Source organism: Aplidium turbinatum, chromosome 16 (assembly GCF_918807975.1).
Source record: "Aplidium turbinatum chromosome 16, kaAplTurb1.1, whole genome shotgun sequence".
NCBI lineage: Eukaryota > Metazoa > Chordata > Ascidiacea > Aplousobranchia > Polyclinidae > Aplidium > Aplidium turbinatum.
Window position 1 is genome coordinate 17008029 of NC_137487.1, and position 25809 is coordinate 17033837.

General features: G+C 37.5%; 1 protein-coding gene across 3 annotated transcripts; it reads right to left on the reverse strand.

Moving 5' to 3' along the window:
• Positions 1-425: 425 nt before the first annotated feature.
• Positions 426-25026, reverse strand: LOC145785400 (chitinase-3-like protein 1). 3 transcript variants are annotated; one of them, XM_082597057.1, is made up of 15 exons: positions 24920-25026; positions 19366-19429; positions 17673-17839; positions 16434-16589; positions 15529-15657; positions 13754-13878; positions 12248-12371; positions 11601-11677; positions 10764-10875; positions 8819-8935; positions 5802-5908; positions 4765-5015; positions 3228-3343; positions 1683-1839; positions 426-743 (listed from the first exon to the last, which is right to left on the reverse strand). In XM_082597057.1, the coding sequence occupies exons 2-15, from the start codon at positions 19427-19429 to the stop codon at positions 577-579; spliced, it is 1869 nt and encodes a 622-aa protein (XP_082453183.1). In that variant the 5' UTR covers positions 24920-25026; the 3' UTR covers positions 426-576. The 3 variants fall into 3 exon arrangements, with proteins under 3 accessions (XP_082453183.1, XP_082453182.1, XP_082453184.1); XM_082597056.1 differs by lacking the exon at positions 24920-25026 and adding an exon at positions 24614-24745; XM_082597058.1 differs by lacking the exon at positions 24920-25026 and adding an exon at positions 22531-22582.
• Positions 25027-25809: the final 783 nt, after the last annotated feature.

Genomic DNA, 25809 nt, shown 5'->3' on the forward strand with positions numbered 1-25809 from the left:
ACCGCTCTTCAGACAAGTGATAGGCTGCAGGTGATTGACTCAATGCAAGATGCAGATGTAGGAATCACAGTCTAGGATTTCTTCGAAAAAAGGAATTCGGATAGGAAAGATTTTTGAAAATACAAATACTAACTACAATGGTCGATATAGACCTACCAGCACCTTAATGAACGGGAAAAGATGGCAAAACATTGAAAGGTTTACAACGTGCCTGAATAGTAAATCATGTAGTAGGCTATGGCCTATATCTGTAGTTACCACGTCTTAGTCATGTTTTGATAAACAAAGTTGTAGCTCTCTCACGGGTTATAACCGACTTGCTTTGGTGACGGGACGTCCCATTCGGAACATTACAGTTTCTCTAACACTTTTGAACCAAGATGTTTTTTCTACTCTAGTCTAAAATGACGACACCACAGTTTTCATTGACACCTTTAATTAATATTTAAGCGACCTGCGACATATTGTACTGTTGGAGCTGCTTCACACATCAAGCAATGTTTGAATGATTTAAATATTGGAACGAATTAATGTTTTGCTTTTGATCTATTATTTTCTAACAATCTTGGTTGATGTCTAACAGGTGTTGTCAGGGGTTTCCCAAGTGCAGACTGATCCATTGTAAGCTGTGCCGTCCGCGCACGTTCTGACTGTGTCCTTTCCTCCTGCACACTGGTGGAACTGTCTGCAGTTTGTCGGATCAGCATAGTCTCCGTCTGGTAAGTTTTCACAAGAAAAGTCACCTGAAGAAAAAATACATTTTTAATGAATGTTAATTTCTTGCGTAGTTTACCCATCGCAGGCCTGTTCATACTGTGCATAAGTACGATTACGTATTCAATTTGGGCGTATAGACTCATGCCCAATATTTTGATGAAGTAAAAATCGTTTTTGTGGAGTCCAAATTTTAAACTACTAACTATGCCTGTTTTGAAGCTTTTTTGCAAAGGTATGTTTATCAATGATATTATAAATCGTTCATTCATACGAACAGCCCCACAACAATCTACAAATATGTTTTTTAATTAATTTGTTTCTAAAATTAGTTTTGTTCAATTTATTTTGCAATGTTTTTAAATTGACTACTTTTCGAGATATCGCTAAAAAATGCTAAAACTTGTTCACATATGCCGCAGAGAAATTAATTTGCAAAATTGGCAGCAAGAATACTTTGCCAAGGTACAAAGTCATTGCTGTATTAAAGCCTTTAGAAGCATAAAGTGGTCAGCTAGTAGCACGTGGTGCAATGACAAATGGACGCTATGCGTCATAACCTAATAACCTGATTTTTTTTTACAAAAATTCCAAAACAAACTTTTTGCTTAATACTCGGGCAGTAGTGTAGACAAGGGGTCCGAGGGTACTTTTGGATTTAAGCCTGGGATGATTTTAGGGGCGCGTAACTTTTACAAGGGGCCCGAAAACCTAAAGAAATCACCACGTATTTTTTGGTTCTTGGACGTGTCTTGATTTGGGGCCGAAAAATCTCATTGGCATAGGGCCCAAATAATCCTCTCAACGGCCCTGGTGCCTAGGCTGTATAATAACTTAATATTAACGTTGAGTCATTAAATAGATTCTACTCAGTGTTACTTTCATACAACTTGTAAAAAGTCAACCTTTCCCGTTTTTGCTTAACAAAACGTGTGTTTCTTTGCTGATAGGTTAATCATGGTGCAGACCTGTTGGTGGATTTGTTCCACTAATAGGTGTCGCAGTTAGTGGTGTAGTGCTGGTAAGTCCGTTTCCTTCAGTTGTCGGGTCAACAGTCGCTGTGTTGCAAGTCACTTGGTCCGCCCAATCACAAGCATTGATGTTGGTATTGAACAGAAGACCGTTCTGCAATATTTCATAGGTTATAAAGAACGTTTCACTACAATCAACAAGAATGCAAGTAAAATTCAAACAAATTTGCATGGATAGAAGTCCTGAGCCACTCAGGTCCTGAGTCACTCAGTGTCATTTTTGCATTTAGGAGTGTGACTTATTTTTGAAACGAAAATGCAATTTTACAACTTGGTTAAAAGTTTAGAAAATTTTATCAAAGTCGTGAAAACATTATGTTAGATGGAAGATGGCCAGTTTTCCAGGATTCACTAGATATTATCCAGACAAATTTATGTTTGGATAAATAGTTAAATAATTTTCTTTGAGAAAGTTGTAGTATAGATGCAATAAACAATTTCCACCTGTTAATTTTTTTTTTTTTTTTGGGGGGTGCGTGACCCCCTATCCTTATTTGTGGCATTTTTTTTACATTGGGTAATGAGAGAAAAGCAATGCTGATACAAAGTCACAAAATTTACTGAAAAATTTTTTTAGCAGATTTTCTACAGTGGTTAATACACGGTTCAATTTACTTTTAAGATCGGCTGTTGTTCTGTTTGAGGGAACAATACCATAGAATGAACATAATCATTATTTATTATAAACATTACATTATTATGTTGGCTAAGCATCAATATTCGGATATGTTATAATACAACCACAATGTTGCGACACTGATGGTAGAATTATAGCAAACAGTTTGCAGCAACTGAATGACATTAAACCGCGTCACATGTGTTCAACTGTGTTTAAAAATCAGAAGAAAATGAGCATGTTCGATTTGGCATACATCCCAGCTGGTAATATCAGTTTTTGTTTACATCGATCCAGCGTCTGCAGAAGATTAATCAATGTAAAAAGGACAAGATCTGCGAGTTGGGTTACTTTCCTTTCTTTTGCAGCAAACGTACATGTGTCTGTCTCTTCTCAAGAAATTGCCGACAATTAAAGGAAAATAAATTTAGAAAGAAATAACTAAAACGTGAAATATATTGAAGCAAAAGTTTTCAAACCGGTGGCAATAACTCAAGAAGGGATAATGAAGATAGGGAAGGCAAGTATAGAAACAATTCCGTTGGATCAGTGGTTAAGCGCCCGACTCAAGTTCAACTAGCGCCGGTTCGACTCTCAGAGTGTGCACTTGAGCATGTTTTCCATTCAGCGGCACCTAATGGATGGAATAATTTCCTGGCAACAACACTTCAACAATCGAAAACTTCACTCTGTCAATCTCGGTGACCGGGCCTGCGCTAGTGATACAAAACCTCTACAATGCGAAACTGCCAGGAATAGTAATTGCACGATGCACTTTAAAAGAACTATAACTTGGCCTACGCTAATACAAATGAGGAATGACAACAATTGGGATATTGTTGTCTTTCATTTGTAAAATGACTTACAGGGCAGCAGTATGGTATCGCATCTCCGTTATTGCATTGGTAGTAGCAGTCACATTTATGAGGATCAGGATAAATGCCACTTGGCTTGGCAATACAAGTGAATTTGCAATCGGGGCCTGAAAAAAAACAAAAGTAGAATAAATTAAAAAAAGGATAATTTTTTCTTTTGGTATGGTTTTAGCCCAGTAGCCGGTGAATGAGAACATGAGGTTCTCATCACACTAAGCCATCGTCACTAACGAGAAAGGGTGGCAGTTCTTTTTTCTCGGTCATCGTTTCTTCAGCAATTACCCCCCACCCAGTTTATTACACTCTGGGTAGGGGTTAGCTGTATTTACCAACAACCACCGCCGAGTGTCGAATCAGGTTTGCATTATTGGAAGGCAAGTTCCAGTTTGTTACGCACATGGTTATAAAGCTCGCCCACTAAGTATTCATCAAGAACTAAAATTTCTGCAGGCATTTTGGATGTAGCTTCACGCTTTATTGTTTTCGTTTGAAGACTTAGATTAAGTGGACGGGAAGGCAAGGAAGCTAATCTTCGTGTCCACCTTCAGGCATGCCTTTAAGTGTTCTGCCAAAGAAACAGTTGCATGCTCATGAGCGGTGTCGAACCGGCGCCCTTTCAATTGCCGTTCCAGCGCTCTCACTACTCTGCTATGCAGCCGACACGCTTTATTGAGCAGCTGATTTAGTTTTACATTTTTGGTCATCACCGCTTATTTTTTACTTATCCGAGTGGTAAAACAATTTTCGTTGCTTTATTTTTATGTTTTTTTTTTCAAGATGGCAAGAAAGACAAAATGCTGTCTTGTAATAATTGCGATCATTTCAAAATAAAACAAGGCGAATTTTTTTCGCTAAGAAGCTTTCCGCCTCTTTAGTTCAGTGGTGCAGCGCCCGGCCAAAGATCAAGCAGCGCTGGTTCGACTCTCTAGGTATGCGCTTGAGCAACGCACTTCAGGACTGCTGTTGCTCTTCATTCAGCGGCACCGAGTGGATGGAATAACTTCCTGGCAACAACATTTCAACAACAATGGGAAAATTCACTCTGCCAATCTCGGTAATCAACCCTGCGTCAGTGGTTCAAAGTCTCTACAAGTTTGCAAAACTGCCAGGAATAACCAAATAAAGGCTTTGTCAGTCCGGAGATAAAGATTCAAAACCAAGCAAACCAACTCGGAATTCTTGCGTCGAAGCGAAAATATTTTTTGTTTGTGCCGCCCTTATTTGAGATTTAAGAAAATAACCAAGCAATATCAAAACAAACTCAACTGCTGTCTGTATGCATGCACGCTGCACTGCTGCTTACACTAAACCCATCTTGCGCAAAGCAAACAAATTTCAGTAAAAAGGTTTGTTTAACTGAAATTCTATGTATAGACTACCGTTTGCAAATGGGATTGGGGCGAAACAAAATGCACAATAGCGCGCAGTTTCACGATTTATACGTTACTTGCCAACCAAGTTTAGTAAAATTCATGCTAGCCGTAAGAAACATCATTCAAACCATAACTTGCTTTGCTGTCTCTCTTACCATCACAAGGTGGAAATGTAGTCGGTACAGGGGTGGGTGGAACGTTGGGGTTTGTAGTCGTGCTTGGGGGATCGGTTTTGACTGTAGTGGATACCGTTGGAATGGTTTCACCAGGCTGAGTTGGGTACCAGCACTCGACAGTTTGAGGAGGGTTTGTGGCGTCGGGGTTAGGCCACCAAGTCTCAGCTGTTGTGGTTGGGGAAATGTGACAAGCTGGGCTCGTTTCTCCAGTAAGCTCGTAGTAAATTGTCCTGTATAAAGCCACAGATGAAAGTATAGGATTTTTCACTGTCATAGTATAACTATAAGCGTAACTTTTTAATGCCACCAACTTGAGTAAAGCATTGGACTACATTTTTACTTTTTTAGTCTGCCGTGCAATTGTTTCAAATCAATTTATTGCTTGTAGGATCTTTATTCTGGGACTGAAAAAGCTTCTTCAAGAGTTTAATGCTGGCAGTTTCGCATACTACTTGTAGAAACTGCCAGGATTAAGCTCGCGAATCGTAAGCTCAATAAGTCAACTCTTCAAGCTTTCATTTTCGCAACATGCAGCCGGATATATTTTGTTTATGAACTACGTTGAGCAGTAAATAAACTGTAGCCTTAATATTTCTCATAGTAGATCCACCAAGTGGCGCACCCACTTCATGTAGGACTACTACGTGCACAGCATTTGCATATTATACAAATTTTCCTGGCAAACTGCTATTTTATTATTTGTTTTGGCAGCCTTGGCGGACATCTAGCTTGATTTTACAATGAAAAAACATGACACAAACAACAATGAAAGAGCTGGAAGGTAACGTCTGCCTTTGTTGATTTACCAAAAAGAAAAAATGGCTGCAACAATGATATCCCGAACAACTTCAAGCTTACCAGGCAGGCTATTTGCTTCTAACTTTATAGATTTTTTTCAGACTGCTTCTCAAAACAAGCTTTGTCTGTAGACTAATATTGCTGGCATTTCTGGGTCGGCAAGTACAAGTAGGAAAAAAAATCTCAAGTAAAAACAACAGAATGGATGCACACCGTACCTCAAAAGAGGATACTTCTTGTTAGCATCACATATTCCTCCAAAGTCGTCATCATCAACTGACCAGACCATAATTCCAGCAAGACCTTTCTTTTTCATGTAATTTACCTATAGCAAAAAATTATTAAGTTTAGTAATAAAATTGCCAAAAAAATTGATGCCAATAAAATTGATGTAATTCGATGTACTTGGCTTTTTGCTAGTCATTGAGGAGTTGTTTTGTGGTATTAATAGTATTTATTGTGCAATATCTACCGATATCACTGGTCGACATAATTTTGGTTGCAACAAAGAAAAGAGAGGTGTGGGGGATTTTGAGGGTAAAGATTCCGAAAATGAGGTCCGCTTTCCTGTATCAAATCTGTTTTGTTTTTCACTGCAGCCATCATACGTTCAATCAATCAATCAATCAATCAATCAATCAATCAATCAATCAATCAATCAATCAATCAATCAATCAATCAATCAATCAATCAATCAATCAATCAATCAATCAATCAATGTTTTATTTGTCAGTAACAGGAACATAGGTACATGTTTGAAATATGCAATATACACAGTACAAAAGTTACACAAGTTCCCATAACGACAGGGAGACAACGAAACGACCATACGGTCTACTAGTCAATTGCCACCCTACGGAAATTACGATTTTGCCATTTAAAATAAGCTTACAAGAGAAAAATAATAATTGAAACGTTCCCGCGCTTCAACAACAGCATACGCACAAAAAAAAAAAAAAAAAAAAAAAAAATATTGATGATAACGTAGGCCAAAATTAAACCTTTGACGACCAGTGGCACAGATACGTCATACGTAGCTTACCACAGATTAGACCTGTACAAAATTTTCAAATTTTTTAACCTTTTGCATTGATTTCCATGGTTTTGAGTATAATAAATCTGAAAATGACAACCATTTAGATCTCAAAGGATGGGATACCCTGCCCTAAGAGCGCTAAACATTTCTTGTCTACTTATTTTTTCCCAAACCACCCATTTTCGACCTGTTGGACCATGATCCTCACGGGTGAACTCTAGAGGAAGACGGGGCAAAGCGGGACGCGGGCAAAGCGGGACATCGCGATTTCTCACGTTTTGTATTCTTTGGCTCCCTCTAACAGGAAGCACTAGTAAGGCAACTATAAACTGTATTTGCTGTGAAAAAATGGCGACTGGCAGAGCACAACGCGTGTCGTGAGGAAGTAAAATGTGTTTTGGCATGGTTTGTTATAAGAAAGAGATGGAAGAATAGCTACCACATTCGTTAGCATAAGCGAATTTGTTGGTAGCTTTGTTTTTATCTTAGACATTGAAACAGTATTTGTTGGTAACAAAAGCAACTTTTCCCTAAAACTTTACAGGTTTCAGCAGCGATGTTATTTTCTAAAGGCTATATTTTGGGGCAAAGTGGGACAGCTGTATTAGGGCAAAGTGGGACAGTGCATTAGGGCAACACGAGACTCTAGAAGTCTAGATTGTATCTGTGGTTCTTCTGTTGATTAATTTTTGTTTATAACTCTTTTAGCCTTCAAGATTGTAAAATATTTATCAGCATTCATTTATATTGTACCGGTAGGCCTACACAATTTAATTCTGACAATGGTTCGTCGCCATAAGAGAAAAACTGCAATAGGTGAATGGACGGATAGGCTATCAATATTAAGAATGCAATAGAAGATGTGAAAAGTAAGAAGTTGTCTTTGAGAGAAGTGGCAAAACAGTACCAAATCATGCAAAAATGAAGTGTCCCGCTTTGCCCCACGGCTGGGGACAAAGCGGCTGGGGACAAAGGAGGGCAACGGACAAAGTGGGGCCGGGGACAAAGGACAAAGCGGGACATTTAAAAAAAAATCTTTTTTGATTTGTACTATAACAGTAGAAAGATTCCGCTTGATCTTCGAACCAAATATGCTGACCAACTAAGGCTTTCGATTAAAAAAGAAATTAACTAAATTCAACCATCACTATTGCTGAAATTGCGTTTTTACGAAAAGTGTCCCGCTTTGCCCCGTCTTCCCCTATGTTTAAACAGTAAACATTTTCATCTAATGCCTTTCTGATAGCTCACATGAGAAAAATCAATTTGTGAATGTTTGTCATGATTTCGGGAAGTGTGGATGAAATTAAGAGGCAACACTTATCGCCACTTGTAGTGAACACACCTTTTGAAATTTCTCAACGCGTCTAGTCTAACAGAAATAAACCTGAGATTTAGTTCTAACGATCCACAGCCACCTTAGCCACTTCCATGAAAATCTTGGCTCACTTAGCGATAAACAAGGTGAACGCTTTCACCAAGATACAAAGACAATAGAACGAAGATATCACGGACGCTGGGACACGAGCATGACGGCAGATTACTACCGGTGTCTCTTGCGAGATTGCAGCAGTAAGTCATTTTCTCGTCAAATAAAACGGAGGAAGGTTATTTTTGAAGCTTTTATGCTAGTTAGTGTTGTCGTGAATAACATTTTGATTTTTCTCCTTTACGCAGTGGCAATATTGTACATTGTATATAGTAACATACATAGTAATATTGTAGGCCTATGTAAGATCTTTTTACTCAAATTGCATTTGTATCGTGAATTGTGTTGTTTCTGAGCGCTGCAGTATCTTATGACATTAAACTTTCACGGCAGACTAAGACAAAAAGTCATGCTAGCATGTATTACTGTATATAATACTGTGTAAGCCTTCTATTTTCCGAATTTATGAAAAAATGAGAATTGATACGCAAATTTTGACCTCATTTTCAAATCCAGTGGTCGAAATTTATCCTAAAAACAATTCTTTTTGTTCATGCACCAGAAAGGTTGCTTTGCATTGTTGGCCAGTGTGCAGTGAGGAGGAAATCAGCAAGATGGGCTTGACAAGAGAGGACACGTTAGACAGATCGATGTGGAGGCAGGGTGTGAAGACGAGTGCGGCACTTGGAAGTGAATCTGCCACCCTCGGTAACGGGGACATCACCGGATTAAAACTGGACTACTACTACCAGTGTATTCTTTCGACTTACTTTGGTTGCAAGTGATTCTTCATCGTCGTAAGAAATCCATTGATCTCCAGTGACCAATGCGGGAGCCATGACTTCATCATTCCATACGATTGTGCCTTGAGATACCAAAGGACAAATCTGTAAAAGTGACATATGTCTTCACTTGCATTAACGTATGAATGTTTGAATGATGTAAAAAGTAACAATCAAAGTAAAAACAAACCAATTTCAACGTTACTCCTTGATTTCTAGTGGAAACAGCCATCAGGTATCAAGTGAAAAAAGTTAAAAAAATTAAATTTATTTTTGATCCATTTTTTGTTTATTTTAAAACCACTGTTAGTTACCCCTAAATTTTTAAAGCTAAATTTTAAAACCATCATTAAAACCACTGCACAGCCTACTGCAAAAAGACTAAATATCTTTGTAAAGCTCTCGTCCCCCCAAAAAAGTAGTTTACGTTCCCCTAAGGGGGTGTGCTCCTGGTGCCCTTCGTATAGACCAGTGGTTCTCAAACTTTTTCAAAAAGTTGTTGAACGGTCCCCTTGCGATTTTTTCAACGACTCACGGTCCACCAAAAACTTAAGGCAAATTAGCGCAAAAACGATAAATAATAATTATTTGTTACATGCAATTAAAAATGGACACGTCAATAAAGTGGGTGCACCTGCTTGGGTGTTATCAATTCTATGTTAGGTTCCGTTTGGTTCAATATGATCTTGGTATTATGCATTACTTCCAACATGTTTTGAGCTAGATATCAATGTGACATTAACTTCTGTATCTTTGACACCACCTGTGACTGTGACAAAATGTTTTCCGATAGCTCAGATATTCTCCTACAGTAGGCTACTCACAGTGTCGTTTGACAGAGACACTTGCTTCAGCTTTTGAGCTTCAGATTCTCCCAAAACGTTTGCTACAATAACTTGGCAACAAGGCAAGATCAGTTGTTCTCCGATATTGTGAGGCTTCTTAGCGATAGCTAAGAAATAGTGCGTAGCTATTTTTCTTACAACTTCGTAGGAGTGCTATCAAATCTTGAAAGATTTTGAAAGATCACTAGTGCTATCAAATCTTGACCTAACTAAACTATTAGCTTGCCGTTTAAAAAAATCTGCATCTTTGTTTTGATAATCTGGATGATGTGTTACCAAATGTCTTTTCAGCTTGCCAGGTATTAGCGCAGAACTTGCTAAAACTTTACAGCATAGCACGCACTGCGGCTTTTCTTCTCCTCCAGAATGTATCACAGTGAAACCAAATTGAACATAGGAATCATTGAATCTTAATTTTTTTCGAGGCTGAGCCATTTTCACTTTTTGTACTCAAATTTAAGTTAAAAATTCAATTAGTAAAGTTAAAAAGTTATTAGTGTTTGGCTAATTTGACTAAGGCTAAAAAAGCTAAAAGTTCGGAAAGGCATTCAATTCAAAACTTAAATCAGTAAAAAGTAACCAGCCTTAATCAACTTCGCCTAACTCCTTTTTAGTCAAGTATGGTAATCCTGTTCTTGATCGGGTAAACACGAGTGTTGTAGGAGTACGTCACCACTATGCACTCCTTGATGTCACAAAGGCGATAGAACGAAACAAAGGCTATCACAATTAAACGAAAGGCCAGGCTTAAAAAACCGTGTGGAGGGATGCCAAGCCAGCTTACTAAAAGATATCTTTTAACTTTGGTTTGGAAAATAAGTTGCCTGAAAATTTTTACTTTCCACAAATTTTTTTCCTCGGGATCTTGTTAATTTTTTTGGATGGTGCTTCGCGGTCCCAGAAAATTGTCTCGCGGACCCCAGTTTGAGAACCACTGGTATAGACGACTGTAAAATAGTCTGATAAGTTTTGATCAATCACCGGATAACTTGACACAGAAAAAACATGCAAACGTTTTTTTCAATTTTGTCACAACGCTTTTTATCCATCAAACCTTGATAAAAATTTTATGTTATTTCTGTGGTTACCTCATAGTAAGCTAAAAACCCTGCTTCTCTGGTGTACAGCCCAGCATCTCCAGGACCATCGCCCGTTGCATTGTATCCATAGTCATTTGCGGCGTCGACAAGAGTGTAGGTCCTGAAATAACGTGAACAGCAATCTAATTGCACATCAGATATCGGAATCACCTTTCATTGAAGAAACAGTCTATACCAAACATTAAACTGAAAGCTTTAACCTTTTTGCACGACATTTAATTGTTTTGACAAAATACATAAAGCACACAGACCAAAAAGTTGTAAACTTGATATCATGTTAGCCTAGTGCACATGAACTTTAGCTTATCAGAAAGCATAGAAAGAGAGCAGCTTATCTTAGCAACAGCATGTAAACTGATAGGGGCATCATCCACCTACAAAATCCATCCAATCAATGCCAAGATAGCTCAGTTCGTTAAGCGCTTGACATAATGAACGAAGAAAGTTCAAGATCAAGCGGCGCTGGTTCGACTCTCGGGCTGTGCACTTGAGCAACGCATTTCAGGACTGCTCTCCATTCAGCGGCACTTAGCGGATGGAATAATTCACAGACAACACATCAATAACAATTGGAAACTTCTCTTTATAAAACTTGGTGACCGGGCCTACGTCAGCGGTTCAAAGCCCATACAATTATACAAAACTGCCAGGTTTAAGCTCTCAAAAAAGCTTTCATAGTCCGAGAAGAATTAAGATTTCTACAATCAATCAAATTGAACACGTCATTGCTTATAAGCTTCTGTATGTTATATTATACCATGAACAAAAAATGAGAAAGTTTTATGTCATTCTCAGACACGTTGCAACAAATCGTCAATGGTTTACCTTCCGTACGTGGGTACTCCCATTACCAGTTTTTCTTTGGGACATTTCTCTCCTAACCAGTATAGCACAGCGGCATCCTATGATTGTACATGCAGTGACAACATATTTCTTGTAATAGTCATATCTTATTCGATAAATTCCTCAAACACACAAGCAATAACGTAACTGGAAGATGTTAGGAAATAAAATACTAAAGTTTTTACTTTTTAATGCAACATATATATGTTAAACTTGATAACGTTGCTCGGCTTCGTATGCCTATGGTTCAACAAGACAAACTCTCTACCGAAGCTGTACAGTATAATGCAAAATAACGTCACAGAGGGGCCGATGCTAAATGGAGCTTGTCGGAACCCGGTTAAACTATATCTCTGCCCACAAACAGTTCATAATAATAATATACCAATTTTGACAATCCATTCAGATTTATAAGATTTAACTTTTCAACAAATAGTTTCGCGATATTTACCGACATGAAGACAAGTACTATCACAGAACAAATATTAGACCTACGTTTAGCTTAAATCTTAACTCAAACAGTGTGATTTGAACGTTTTTTGCGATAACATAAACAATAACAAATGTTATTTTTAATCAAAGTAGCAACTTTGCACATGTTTTGGTTAAGACACAACTAAGTCACTTACGACATTGAAGTACTTGGTAGCCTCGGTTCCAGTGTTGCCATACATTGGGGCATTATGACCAGTCAGGTCTTCCCAGGATCCACCGTGAAAATCGTAAGTCATCAAATGTACGAGGTCAAGTATGCTATTATGCAGAACAAAAAGTCACTTTTGACAATTTATTAAACTAACTAAGTAGTCATGTATTTATACAACTTATGCTGACTTAGGCTTCGTAGCCGAGTGGTGAGAAACGTCTGCGGGACGTTTGAAAAGACGTGGGTTCGACACCACTCCAGAGCAAGTGGCTGTGGCTCGGCAGAGACAATAACACGACAAAATAAGGAAAGCAGCTGACTGGAAAACTAATATGCCCCTTCGCTGCTTCCTGTAGGCTGCCGTATCGCATCTGTGAAAGCAGTGTAGGCCTACTGTGTGTTGTCGCAATGGGCACAAAATAAAACGTGATTATGATTATGAGACCACTCGTTTGATTTTCCAAACCAAGAACACAATTATCTCATTTTAAAAAATCGCTTTTGTCCTCACACCTGAGGTATAAACAAAAGTAAACGCTAAAATAGTCTTCTAAGACTAAGATGACTGTTTTTTAGAACATAAATTTTTGAAATCACATTTTTACGGCTTTGGTGCAAAAGTTATGTTCTAAAAATAGCCCATCTTAATCTTAGCGTCCGCCCTGTTATCTCAGTGGTTGCGCGCCCGGCTCAAGATCACGCGACCACGCGATCACGCTCTCGGGGTGTGCGCTTGAGCAACGCATTTCAGGACTGCTCTTCATTCACCGGCAACAACACTTCAACAATCGAAAAACTTCACTTTGTCAATCTCGGTAACCGGACCTGCGTCAAAAGCCTCTACAAGTATGCGAAACTACCAGGAATAACCTATCAAGGCTTTGTCAGTCCGAGGATAAAAATTCAAACACCAAACCAGCATACAATCTTATATGATGGAAGTTAGTATTTAACAAAAAAGATGCTGTTTTTTAGCCTATAGGCTACTGTAAGTCAAATCCTTTAACCTATGGCTAACGCCATATTCTGCTTATAGTTGTTGGTTACGTGTAAACAAGTTAACAGTTATTAAAGTAGCACGTCACCACCTAGTCCTAACGTCACGACTGTTAACTCAAACAGGAGAAAACCTATTTTTTTGAAAAACTTAAATTTTAACTTGGCAATCAATTTAATATGAATAAATTTCAGTTTAGAACAAGTTTATTATTTCTGAAAACAAAAATGTATTTTAGATCTGCTGCAATGTAATAACAAGGATGTGAATAAAAACATATATGCAGTGTATACGTTTTTTTATGTTTTCACTAAATATGAGGCTAATATTTGAAACCCAAAAAAAGTTAACACAAAAACCAAACTTGTATGAAACGCAATAAGTACACCGCTCCACAACCCGCATAAAGAAGCATTAAAAAACAACAAACTGAATACAATATAAATACAAAAAATAGCGTAACCTACATCATTCACCGTGACATAAACCTACCTACAGATTTTTTCTATTTCATATGCAAGTTCAATAGTTTCAATCCCGGCTGCAACAGCGGCGGTCAATAACAGACGCTCTCTTTGTGTAGTGGCTGTGTCATCGTCAAAAGCGCTACGTAAGGTCTACGTAATAAGGAATCAGTTTAAAAACAATGGAAAATCACGAAATTGATTTCATTGCAACAATAACGGCTTGAGGCATTTTTCCAATCAACTGCCTCTGGCTGGTTTTGTTGGCTGTTTTCTTTCCACTAAGATAAGGGTTAAACTGACTGGTAAACGCGATGGCTGATGGTCAGTGGCAGAATAAATGGTGCAATACTCTCACACGCAAGAAGAGTAAGTGATGCGATACTGACGACCCCAGCCTCGGTGTCTATCGCTGTCAATTCTTGCTACAATCGGCTGCCGAAAAGCAAACAAGCAAAAATCCTTTGAAACGTTGAGGTAATGAAGTATTTTGTTTCGATGGCAATTTTTTGATATTATTCCATTTTGTTTGATTTCTTATCAATTTTAATACTTGCAAGTGTTAAGCACGAAAAATATGTTAAAATATTGTTTCGTTTTGACACAAACTTGGTTGTTGTTCTTTCATTTTGAATTAAATTCTTTAAGATTTTAGTTTCGTTTTGAGCACAAAATTCATGCCAAGTACCATTCTGAAAGTACGCTTCAGCAAATATAACAATGTAGATCTACGCAAGAGCTAACATTTGTGGGAAGTACCAGGTGTTCTTCGATGACTTTTTGATGTTTTTGTTCTAAAAATATCGCCAGGTCATTAGGTCAAACCTGAAGACGTACGGTGATCAATTTTTGCTTGTTCACATATTTTAGAAAGATTCAAACACGTGCTAAACTTGCACAGTAACTCTTCATCTTGTATCACATCAGTTTATCTTGATATGCTGAGAAGAGCAATTGACCAAACTGCAAACCTAGTGTGTGGATGGATGGATGATCATTTTATTTTTGTTTGGATGCGAAACGCCGAAACATACATAAAACAAAAAATTACAGTGTTCATCAAATGAGAGAGTGCGAAAGACCGTAGCCCTGAAGGCGTAGGAGGTCGTCGAGTCTGCACTCTCTCATACAAGCCTGCAGAAAAGTGTGTTAAAGTGTTTAAAGCCTGTTTAAAGCCTGTTTAAAGCCTGTTTAAAGCCTGTTTAAAGCCTGTTTAAAGCCTGTTTAAAGCCTGTTTAAAGCTTGTTTAAAGCCTGTTTAAAGCCTGTTTAAAGCCTGTTTAAAGCCTGTTTAAAGCCTGTTTAAAGCCTGTTTAAAGCCTGTTTAAAGCCTGTTTAAAGCCTGTTTAAAGCCTGTTTAAAGCCTGTTTAAAGCTTGTTTAAAGCCTGTTTAAAGCCTGTTTAAAGCTTGTTTAAAGCCTGTTTAAAGCCTGTTTAAAGCCTGTTTAAAGCCTGTTTAAAGCCTGTTTAAAGCCTGTTTAAAGCCTGTTTAAAGCCTGTTTAAAGCCTGTTTAAAGCCTGTTTAAAGCCTGTTTAAAGCCTGTTTAAAGCCTGTTTAAAGCCTGTTTAAAGCCTGTTTAAAGTGTGTTTAAAGCCTGCAGAAAAAAAATGAACACTCAAAAGAATTAAGTCAAGCGTACGCTACTGAAGATAAAAATGCATTTTCATTCAAAAAATAACCAAAAAAACTAGTCGTTTTCATATAACTTAACACAAGGGTAGACTATACAATATACATGACAATACAACTGTATCTTCTGTCATGGCCAAGGTTAATATGATCATTAATTAACGCATTGCTAACCTTTAGAAGTGTGGTAAATCGCTCTTTGTCTTCTGGTGGACTTCCACGTGACCCTGGGTATTCCCAATCCATGTCCAAACCATCAAATCCATACTTACGCAAAAACGTGACTGAGGTTGACGCAAAATGCTGCGAAAATGAATTTTATAAACAAAATAACTTCTAAAGTAAGTAATATCTAACTCTAAACTACTTCTAAAGACTAACTTCTAACGAGTCAACAACTTAAATTGCCATATTTCAACTGCTAAGATGATGCCGAGTTTGTCAAGAAATCGTTAATAGACTCAGATAGTTTTAGTTTCATATTAATTTCTTGCATCGCATGTTGGATAGCTCTGCTCCAGTGCAAAGTTCTTTAGCAGCCTATGTAACCTGCGTAGGCTACATGCTTTATAAAACCAGACCTTGCTTTGTTGCGATATAAAGACTCTAAACTACTCAATTTGGCTTCACAAGACAAAGAAAAAACCGCGTGTTTTCATTGAGTGTCCAACTGATGTTTTTTCAACGTTGGTAAGACGTCTTTACTTCAAAGCCATGCAACCAACAAACCAAATAAAACAAAGTAAACCCATGGAACGTTTGTCAGAAGCCAGGGGCGTAGCCAGCACATAAATTCGGGGTGAGGGGGCAAATAAGCATTATTTGCACATGTCAGTGAACGAGTTCACGAAGACGAAGCGCCCAGTAGGGGGTCTGAGGGACCTTTCCCAGAAAATTTAGAAAAAATATCTAAATGTTGTACATTCTGAATTCCGAAAGTAATTTCAGCCAAAATCAACAGTAAACTCTGTCAAATAATGCTGTAACTGAGAGTGAAATGTTTATATAAAATATTTCAGGGGGGAGCAATTTGCCTCTCTTGACTACGCCCCTGCCAAAAACAGTCGTCTTTCGCGTACATCCATAGTGATTTGATCTTTGCAAACTGCAGTGAATCGGTCTGTTCCAAAGTTCCATCCCCCCACAGCAGCAGTTATCTTCAAGGCCGGATTAGCTTGCTTCAAGGTCATTAGTTGATCAATCAGAGTAGCCCCATTCCATTCACGTAGTTTCAACTGTGGTCAATGTGAGGAGTTGTTAAACATTTTTCTATAAAAAAATCAGCCCTGTTTTCATCGATTTGAAGCCGGCAGACTTTAAATCAATAAACAAGGAATAATTTGCTTGCTTAGTTAACACAACTTAAGCACATAATACCCAAGTTAATGGTCATAGGCTTTTTACATAATTAAACTTTTTATCTACTCGACATCTCATACAACAACCAAGATATACAAACAATATCAAACAACCATTCAATTCTAAATTAGTTTTGCCTCTAAACTAAATCAATTTCTGCTTTTTTTTCATCATAGTGTAACGGCTGCAGGCCTACTGTTTGTTGAATATTCACCAGTTTATAACCTCACATTTAATAATTGATCTCAAGAAAGCTTTTCTTTAAAAAGTTTAAAAACCTTAGGCTTAAACGGAAACAATTGGTTGAAATATTTAAAAAAAGACAAGTTTAGTTTTGCCAAAAAAAACTGGAATTTTCGAATATTTTCACGTTACTACTTTAAACAGTAGTAACCCAGATATCAATGTATAAATGACGGAATTTGCTTGTCTGGGAATCGAAAATAACGGTAAAGAAGAAGAAGGAGGAATAGCAGGAGGCGTAGAAGCGTAGAAGTTGGAATATACACAAAGAAATCCAGTGACAAGTTGTTTCACCTTCAAATGTGCCATTAAGTGTTTGCCACTATGCAACTACATGCTCTCGATGCTTGTCGGACTAAAGAACATTTCCAGTTTCGAACATTTAGTTTTCATGAATGTAGATAAAAATCCATACAGAAAATATCCATACGAAAAATATACCGACTGGAAAATATCTTTGTTTTCTGAGGGAGGAGATATTTTCCGAGCAGATATTTTCCATATTTTCCATTCGGTATATTTTTCGTATGGATTTTTACCGATTACCGATTTCACGACGTGAGTGGTTATTTTTACATTGATATGGCGTATTTTTGTACGTTAAATGAACGAACTAATGACTGTTTTCTGTGCAGAACATATGAGACTGCAAGTATTTTCTTTGAAATTAGCGTCAATCCAAAAATCGCAATAGCCTAAGAAACCCTCTACTTTACCTCATTATTTGTCCCAATCTCTACAAAGGCGTATAGGATATGAGTGCATAGAAAGGGATCAACGTTATTTGGCATAAATTTCCCTTCCGCGGGACGGTATTGCGACCAGTTGGTATAGTAGCATACTCTCACGTAGTCTGCACTGGCGCTGGAGTCACGAGGAAGTTCTGTGAACAGAAGCAAAGATTAGTTTAGATAAGTTTTTAACAAACGTCTGCAAACTTTTTTTTAGTATTTTTTGTGAAAGACAAAGGTAGTTGGTTTAAAGCAGTAAACAAACAACTTTAGTTTTGAACCTCATTTGCAAATGTACAGTGTTCGAAATTAGCGGCGGCCCACGGCAATTGCCGTGGTAAATGCTGCCACAAACATCACAATGGCCATTCTGCTACGGCAATAAAAATGCCGTCGCAAAATGAGCATTTAATTCGGACAAAATTGTTCAAAATTTCTTGTGTTGTTTACTCGCAGCAGGAGTTTAATCAGCAGAAACATCGCACCAAGACCTCACCTCGGACTATTTTACTTGCTGTGAACACTCACACAGTCTTCGAAATTAGCATATTTTTACTTCGCAAAAACGTTGACGAGGCCAAACGGTAAAAGTTGAAATTGCCTCAGTAATTGCTGTGAACGTTTATTACGAAAAAATTGAACCAAAACATGTAAAACGAGAAGAGAAAAAAATAATCGAATAGTCTATCACGAACGCACTGTTTGATTTGTTGTGATGTAATAATACCAAAAGTAGCGATAAAGCGAGTAACGCGATACGCACGCTGTTACGGTGATTCACGTTAAATAAGTCATTGGGGGGGAAAAAAGTAAGATAATTTTGGGTTGATTCAACGTTCGAGTCAACACAAATCGATTTAATTTTCCCGGCGGGAATATCGCGTAACAACAATGCCCAATAAGAAATTTACGTTTGTTTTACATTAATTCGACATCTAGCGAAGTTGAATTATCATAAAATAACGTTAATTGCTCAATCAGGTACCGGCAACAAATCAATAGCTCCCTGCGAGAAGATTGCCTCGATTTACGTATACACTCGCATAATTTCGGCACAATTAGGATACTGCAAGCAACACAAAATTTGTTGGATAAAGAACTAGTCAGAATCGGAATCATCGGAGGATGAGGTTGTCGCTTCGTCACTGGAATACTTGAAGACGCAAAACTGCCCTTTCATGAACGCGCGATGCCATATCATCGGAAGCATTACTTTTCTTTACTGCCGAAGAACCATTTATCCAATTTTGTACCACTGTTTATATTCGCAATGACACCGGTAAAAAATAAGCATTCGACGAAAGAATAACTTTTGCGCAACAATTAAGCCAGTATTTATAAGGTTGCAATATTTTTACAGTTCACAAGAGCATTGTCAGCGCATAAAATAGCTTGCCTGATGCTCTGGGCTACCGCCGTGTGACACATGATGAAGAAGAAGCGCATAAAATTTCGTTTGATCAAAGCATACGGCAATTGCCGCCGCGACCCAAGGTTTGTTGATTTGGCGACGGCAATGTTTTTGCCGTCGTAGATAGAAGCTAATTTCGAGGGCTGAATGTATCCGCGTATCAATAGTGTAAAACTATTTTAAAATCATTCATCTGTACCTTATCACAAAACGTTCTCTGCAGCAGTTTGCTATAACCCTTTTTCTTGTACGACTGCTTTAACTTACCATTGTCTCCCGCGGGAAAACCAAAGGAAAGGGCGAAGAGCGAAAGTAAAATTAACAACTTCATCTGCAAATAAAAATATAAAATAATTCTTAAATATGTTAAACTTGATGAACGAAAGGTGATTTGTGATTGAAATTCTCAATTTGGTGTTCAGATAATTGTAGCATGTACCCTTGTAGCAGGGCCGGATTTAGCTGATGGGGGGCCCGGGGCACTTTTAGATCGGGGGGCCCCCGTGCAAAAACCACCTCTACGTCTACAGTAGCATCAGTCCAGTAGGGCAAGGGCAGGTTAGTTGATACAGAAGGTTAGTTGATACACCACTAAAAACGGATTCCAGAAAACGGATTTTGTACAAATACCGCCACCAACTGGTGAAGAATAATGATTGAGTGGTGACATGATGATTTCGCTGTTATCCAATTTCAAGTTTGTAAAATAATGCAAAATGTTCAAAAATTGAGTTTTTTTGTAAATTATTTCAAATTTACAATTCAGTTAATTCTTGAGTGTTTGAAAAACGGTAAAAGATTAACTTATTGGCGACAGGCAGTATATAGGTGTATAGTATCATTGCATAAATCAAATCATTTTAACCGACTTAGTTAGATTGATGGCAGACACATTTTTGATAAAAGTAAGGAAAAGGTTAGTTGATACATTTTAGCCAAGGCTAGTTGATACACTGTATCAACTAAACTGCATTCATACATTCAGTGACCTGCAATATTTCAACCATATTTTCAGGTAAAATAGGCCTACATGTGAAACTCTGTAAATTGGTTTGGAATTAGTTGTTGAACTTTTGAGCTGTGTGTAAATGAAGCTGCAGAACCTGTGAACTTGACAATATCACAGAATTAACAAGGCCTCTTTGACAACATGCCCCAGTTTTATAAAAGAAAAACTGATCGATGCAGTGGCGTAGCCAAGAATTTTGAAAAGAGGAGGTTTTGACTGCCGGCGGGCGAAGCCCGACGGCGTCTTTGCCAAAGGCGACACCCAGCGGCGGGGGTCTGGGGGGCCTCCCCCAGAAAATTTGAAAAAATTACTTTGATATTCGTGCATTTTGAGAGCATTTTCAACAAAGATGTGGGTATAAATATTCCTGTAAAATGGTGCTGTCCGGTGGCATAGCAAAAAGATAAGATCATGTTTTCTTGGGCATTTTTTGGTAATAAAGCTGTCTCTATGTTTTCTTGTTAATTCCTGGCTGAGATATTTGAATGTTTGGTATTGGCAAAACTCGCTCTTTTGATGCAGTTTCGTTTAAAATTAGGCAAACTTTGTTTTAGAGACATAGAGACTGAAAGCACCATTCTCAATCTCGTGACGTCACACGAGTGCCAAAGGGAGTTGTAACCCCCCAAACCTCTCCCCCCCTCCCTTGGCTACACCACTGGATGCTACAGATCAACTGAAGACTCTCTTACTGTACGTTGTAGGCCTACGTAAACCCTGGCTGTCATAAGAATTGACAATTATGTCAATTTCCAAATCTGTATAACAGATTGGCGTTAGGAAGAACATCCGGATGTAAAATATCTTTATCACATTTTACACTAGATAACACTATAAGACTGCAGCACTGTCATGGATTTTGGTTAACTCTGACCTGGCAATATGGTTCTACTATCTACACTACAGTAGTTTGAGTATAAATATTTCAAAAGTAGCCTATAAAGTATTTTATATTCTCAGTATAATTGAGGCGTATTTTGATCGTATCAACTAGAAGTTCCATGTATCAACTAACCTCATAGGTGTATCAACTAACCTTCCTGGAAGGTTAGTTGATACAAACCGGAGATGTATGTTTGAATGAGTCTGAACTGATAACCATCAGTGACATCAAACAGACTAAACTTGGGGGAAAGTTAGCCCAACAAACGAAGTTTCTTTAGCACCATAAATGGTGTTTCTATATCCAACAGTTTTAGTAAAATCTCACTAAATGTGAAAATTGTATCAACTAACCTGCCTTTGCCCTACTGCACAGCATTTTGCAGAAACTTTAAAAGCCAAAAGGAAAAAAATAACACAAAATCACATTTTTTTTCACATAGGGGGGCCCTTCAAAAGTCGGGGGGCCCGGGGCAACTGCCCCCTCTGCCCCCCCTAAATCCGGGCCTGCCTTGTAGAGACAACCAGCTCAACAGGGCCGTTGCTATTGGTCACACATCCATTGTTTGTATAGTTTTTCACGTAGAATGAGATAACTCAAACCAATTTGGGTTGATGACAATGCTGGTGCTTTTTCGTAACTTGAATAGGAATCTGTTAGCAGTAGGCTATTCATGTCTGGCGAAGCTCAACAAACATTAAAATGAGAAGAGTATCATTTCAGAGCAAAAGTAAATCTTTCAATGATTTTGATCATAATATGAACCCGCCAAAACTTTGCGTTCGCAACATCACTATAACTGTTATGTAATCCTTCATGCAATACCCGGTACGGAAACTGCAGCTTCCAGCTGTTGCTGGAAGTGTTTGCCGAATTGCACAAAGGAAACAGGAATTTGAAACAAATTTAAAACTCGTTTGGAAACATGCTATTATACAGAAATTATAACTGAAAGAATTATTTTTTTACTTTTATTATGTGCAGCGCACAGGAGCATAGCTTTTACTATGAATATGGCGATACATTCTGTAACGTGTGACTACCATTATGGAAAAAAAATGTGTGTAAGATATTAAATAAACAGAAAGTGAAAAAAGTTTTCTTTTTAGGCGACTGTGCTTTCAAATTGCATTAAGATTTTCTGGTTATTTTAATAGTTTTAAACAAATTGCTTTTATCAAAATTTACTTTTCTCTTTAACCACAGTGCCCGAAAATTGTTAATTTGGAACAACTTGACAAGCGGATTTGTTACAGCGAAAAAGCTTTACAGATTTAGTGAAAAGTGACAAATTAAAAAAGAAAGAAAATTATAAAGTTTCACAGTAAAATTTTGACACTGACACTAAATTTTCTCTTTTGGTGTCTTTAAAACGTGAAAACAACATTATTTGTTGATGAAAGGCATCTAATTTTTTTTATTGAAAATATTTTGTTAAACGCTAAGACCGTTTTTTTTCCTTGTAAAAAATAAATAATTTTGTTGTTCAAACAACAACAACATGCAAAGCGTACCGTAATAGAAAAGATTAATGTCTCACCTTGGTCTAAACTTAAGCTTTCTGGAATCGATTGTTACACAACAATTGCTTTTATGACAATGGCATATGCATTAATATTTGACAGCACTACGTGGGCGTGAGAAAGCACAGATGGATCTTCGTCGTATCGTCAGGTAATAACTTTAAAACCACGTTCGAAATTATAAATGACCCCGTTTAAACAGTCGAATTGGTCTCACTTTCCTTTTTATTCTTAGGTCATCTATATTACTAATACTATTAATATCAGTTTTACCGGTTATTTTAAGTTATACTAGCATGCTTAAGTTCCCGGGGCACTTGAAAAGGTTACGACCCCTAAAATTATTCCGGGCCCGGGTCCAAAAGTACCTTCTGAACCCCCGTGACAACGCTACTGTCCATTGCATGACGTTCTTTCCAGTTATTGTTTATTAGCACAATACTGAATACCCCTTATAATAATGATCACAACAATGAGTAAGGTACTCGATAAGTTAAAACAGCTGTATGCCACTTCTTTTAAATCACAGTCAAAGGGATGTTTAAAAACGACGTTTTGTATGCACTAATTAGGCGGTGGTAAAATTTTGGTCAAGAAATTCTAACTTAAATGATTGAAGCACAATTTAGTGTTCAACAATTTTTTCTCAGAAATGCGTAAGCGATTCCTGAGACAATTTTTTTGCAATGAAATATTTTTTATTGCGTACGTATAATATATTAACAATTCATCTATTTTATATTTAGCCCTACACTATTTAGAATTAAACTTGCTCTTCTTTAAACAAATTTTGTTTAGTAGGTTATTTCAACTCCAACTGTTTCATGTTTAAACAGAAGTTGGTGACGTTAACTTTCCCAAGCACAATTCGCTGCTGAGTTGCTAATGAAAGTGCGTCTTTGTGCGTCATAAAATATACGTTATCCTAGCCAGCAAATCAGTCTTTTTTACATTGATTCAAGGCCAGCAGACGTTCAATCAATGTAGAAAAGGACTGATTTGCTGGCTGGGTAACTCTTGTATGTAGCCTAGAGTTGTAACAATTTTTGTCATAGATGTAAAAAATATTAATATATATCTGGGCTCTTTTTGTTACAATTCAAAGAAAATGAAGGGGTGTACCAGCAAACATCTATAGGATTGGCCCATGATACAAGAGAAGGATCCCCAGAGGATACAAACTGATATGAATGAATCAACAAGTGAATAAAAAAATAACAGTTAACCTCTCAAGTACATGTAGCTCCACACAGAGTGAAAGTTACATGCCTTTTGACTCTTTTTTATTTCTTTAAAGAAATATAAAATTTACTTTTTATCTTTTTATTATTTTAAATAAAAAAGAGTCAAAAGGCATGTAAATTTCACTCTGTGTGGAGCTACATGTACTTGAGAGGTTAACTGTTATTTTTTTATTCTCTTTTTGTTACGTTTGAATTTGCATATTTTTATTAATGGGTGTCACTTAAAATGGAATTTGTAATTGAAATAAAAATGTCGTTGGTCAAATGCTGTTGAGCATTTACTGTACTTTGAAATTTACATTTGTGCTGCAATTGCGCTGGATCGCAGCAAGTTTTTGTCGCAATCACGCCTGTGCAAGCTACATGCGGTTTGTAATGCTGCAGTAGAAATACTTTTTGAACAAAAAATTTCATGCTAGGCGACCTTTAATTTCTGTACGGAACAAGAATGCAGCAAAACCTTATTCAAAAAGAATATTAAGTAGCCTAAGCTTACACTAGGTTGACTAGAAGGTTGCACATAGCTCGAAGCTGCAGGTTTTCGTCTGACTCTCTTCAGGAGCTAACGTCAGAATAAATTAAACTTAAATGTGGTGCAACCTTCTACTCGCAATTGTCAAGTTTTATACCATCCAAGTTACCGCTTTATACCATTCAATCAACTCATTAAGCAGACTATTTTCTATCATTTATTTACACCATACACATGCATTTTCACCAGACAATTACAAAGGAACGAAAAATAATAAGAATTATTATCATCGAGCGGTTGATATATAATTTATTAATTTTAGTGAAAAAACTACTACGACTGCTTGGTACCACTTTACGGAAGCAAATTCCCGATGCAACTCACCTTCTGAGTTTGGTCCTCAACACTATTCAGACACAGATATCAAGTTTTAGCAAGACAGCAAAAGTAAACAAATAAGTTATTTTGTAAAATTAAAGTACAAAAAACGTTTCAGCAACCGAAAGTGAACACAGTAGGCGGTATGATTTGTTCGGAGATTTCTTGGCTCTTTATAGGCCCGAGTGGCTTTCATGTTATTAAATTGATAATAATTAATTTGTCAAATGCAAATATAGCTAAACAGTAGCGTACGTCATCGAAAATATTTTATTGTACTCAATCAGACAAATAACATGAAAAATCGTTTACCTCGTTGTCAGGTAATTCCACAAGTGTTGTTGTGTCACAATTTCGTCCTATGTTTGCTTTCAGTCTTCGGAGTGTCCTTGGCAACCTTCGGCAAGCAACAAGTTTTCCTGGCCAACAGAACTTGATGTTTTGAGCCAGAGGTTGAGTCAGTGACAGGAGGCATAGAAGATGCGAGAAAAAGTCTTTTTTCTGAGTAAATACGACGTTAGCAGCCGTTGTATCAACATCAAATTTGGTCTGTTTGCTTGAGAGATGTTGGCATAGCCTTCAAAGTGATGTTTGCATCTAAACAGTTACTTATGATTTCTCTGTCGTCCAGGGCATTGATTTGCAAACAAGGTCTAGATATGAACAGGTGACTTTCTCATGTTATCATAAATTTAAGTGCCATACATGTGTTTGTAGGTTGACGTACACTTGCCAAGCCATTGGACATGAAAGAGCCTTTGTAATGCGATATTTAAACTGTATTTATTTTGCTGTTTACTCACGTTGTAGCTAACCGATGGATGAATAAAGAAGTTTTGCAAAACAGAAACCTTCTTAGCCTACTTGATCCAGAAAATATCCAACTTCTCACAATTGAGCTAAGATAGTTGTCAACCTTTTTTAATACATACCGCCTCCGCTCTATTTATTTGTTCTTTACCTTTCCTGCACTCACAATTCAACGTTGTTGGCTGAATAATTATTGTTGATGGGTACAAACGCCTCTGACGTTGAGCTGGTAAAATGTTAATCTCCAATCCTCAGGCTGTTGCGGCTTCACTTGCTTGAAATGTTCTGCTGGGTACCGAGCATTCATTGCAGAGTTAACATTATCGATAGTGCTTCGGATATAAGAAAGCAACAAGCTTGATTTTGTTTAATAAAATACCAGACATGGACAA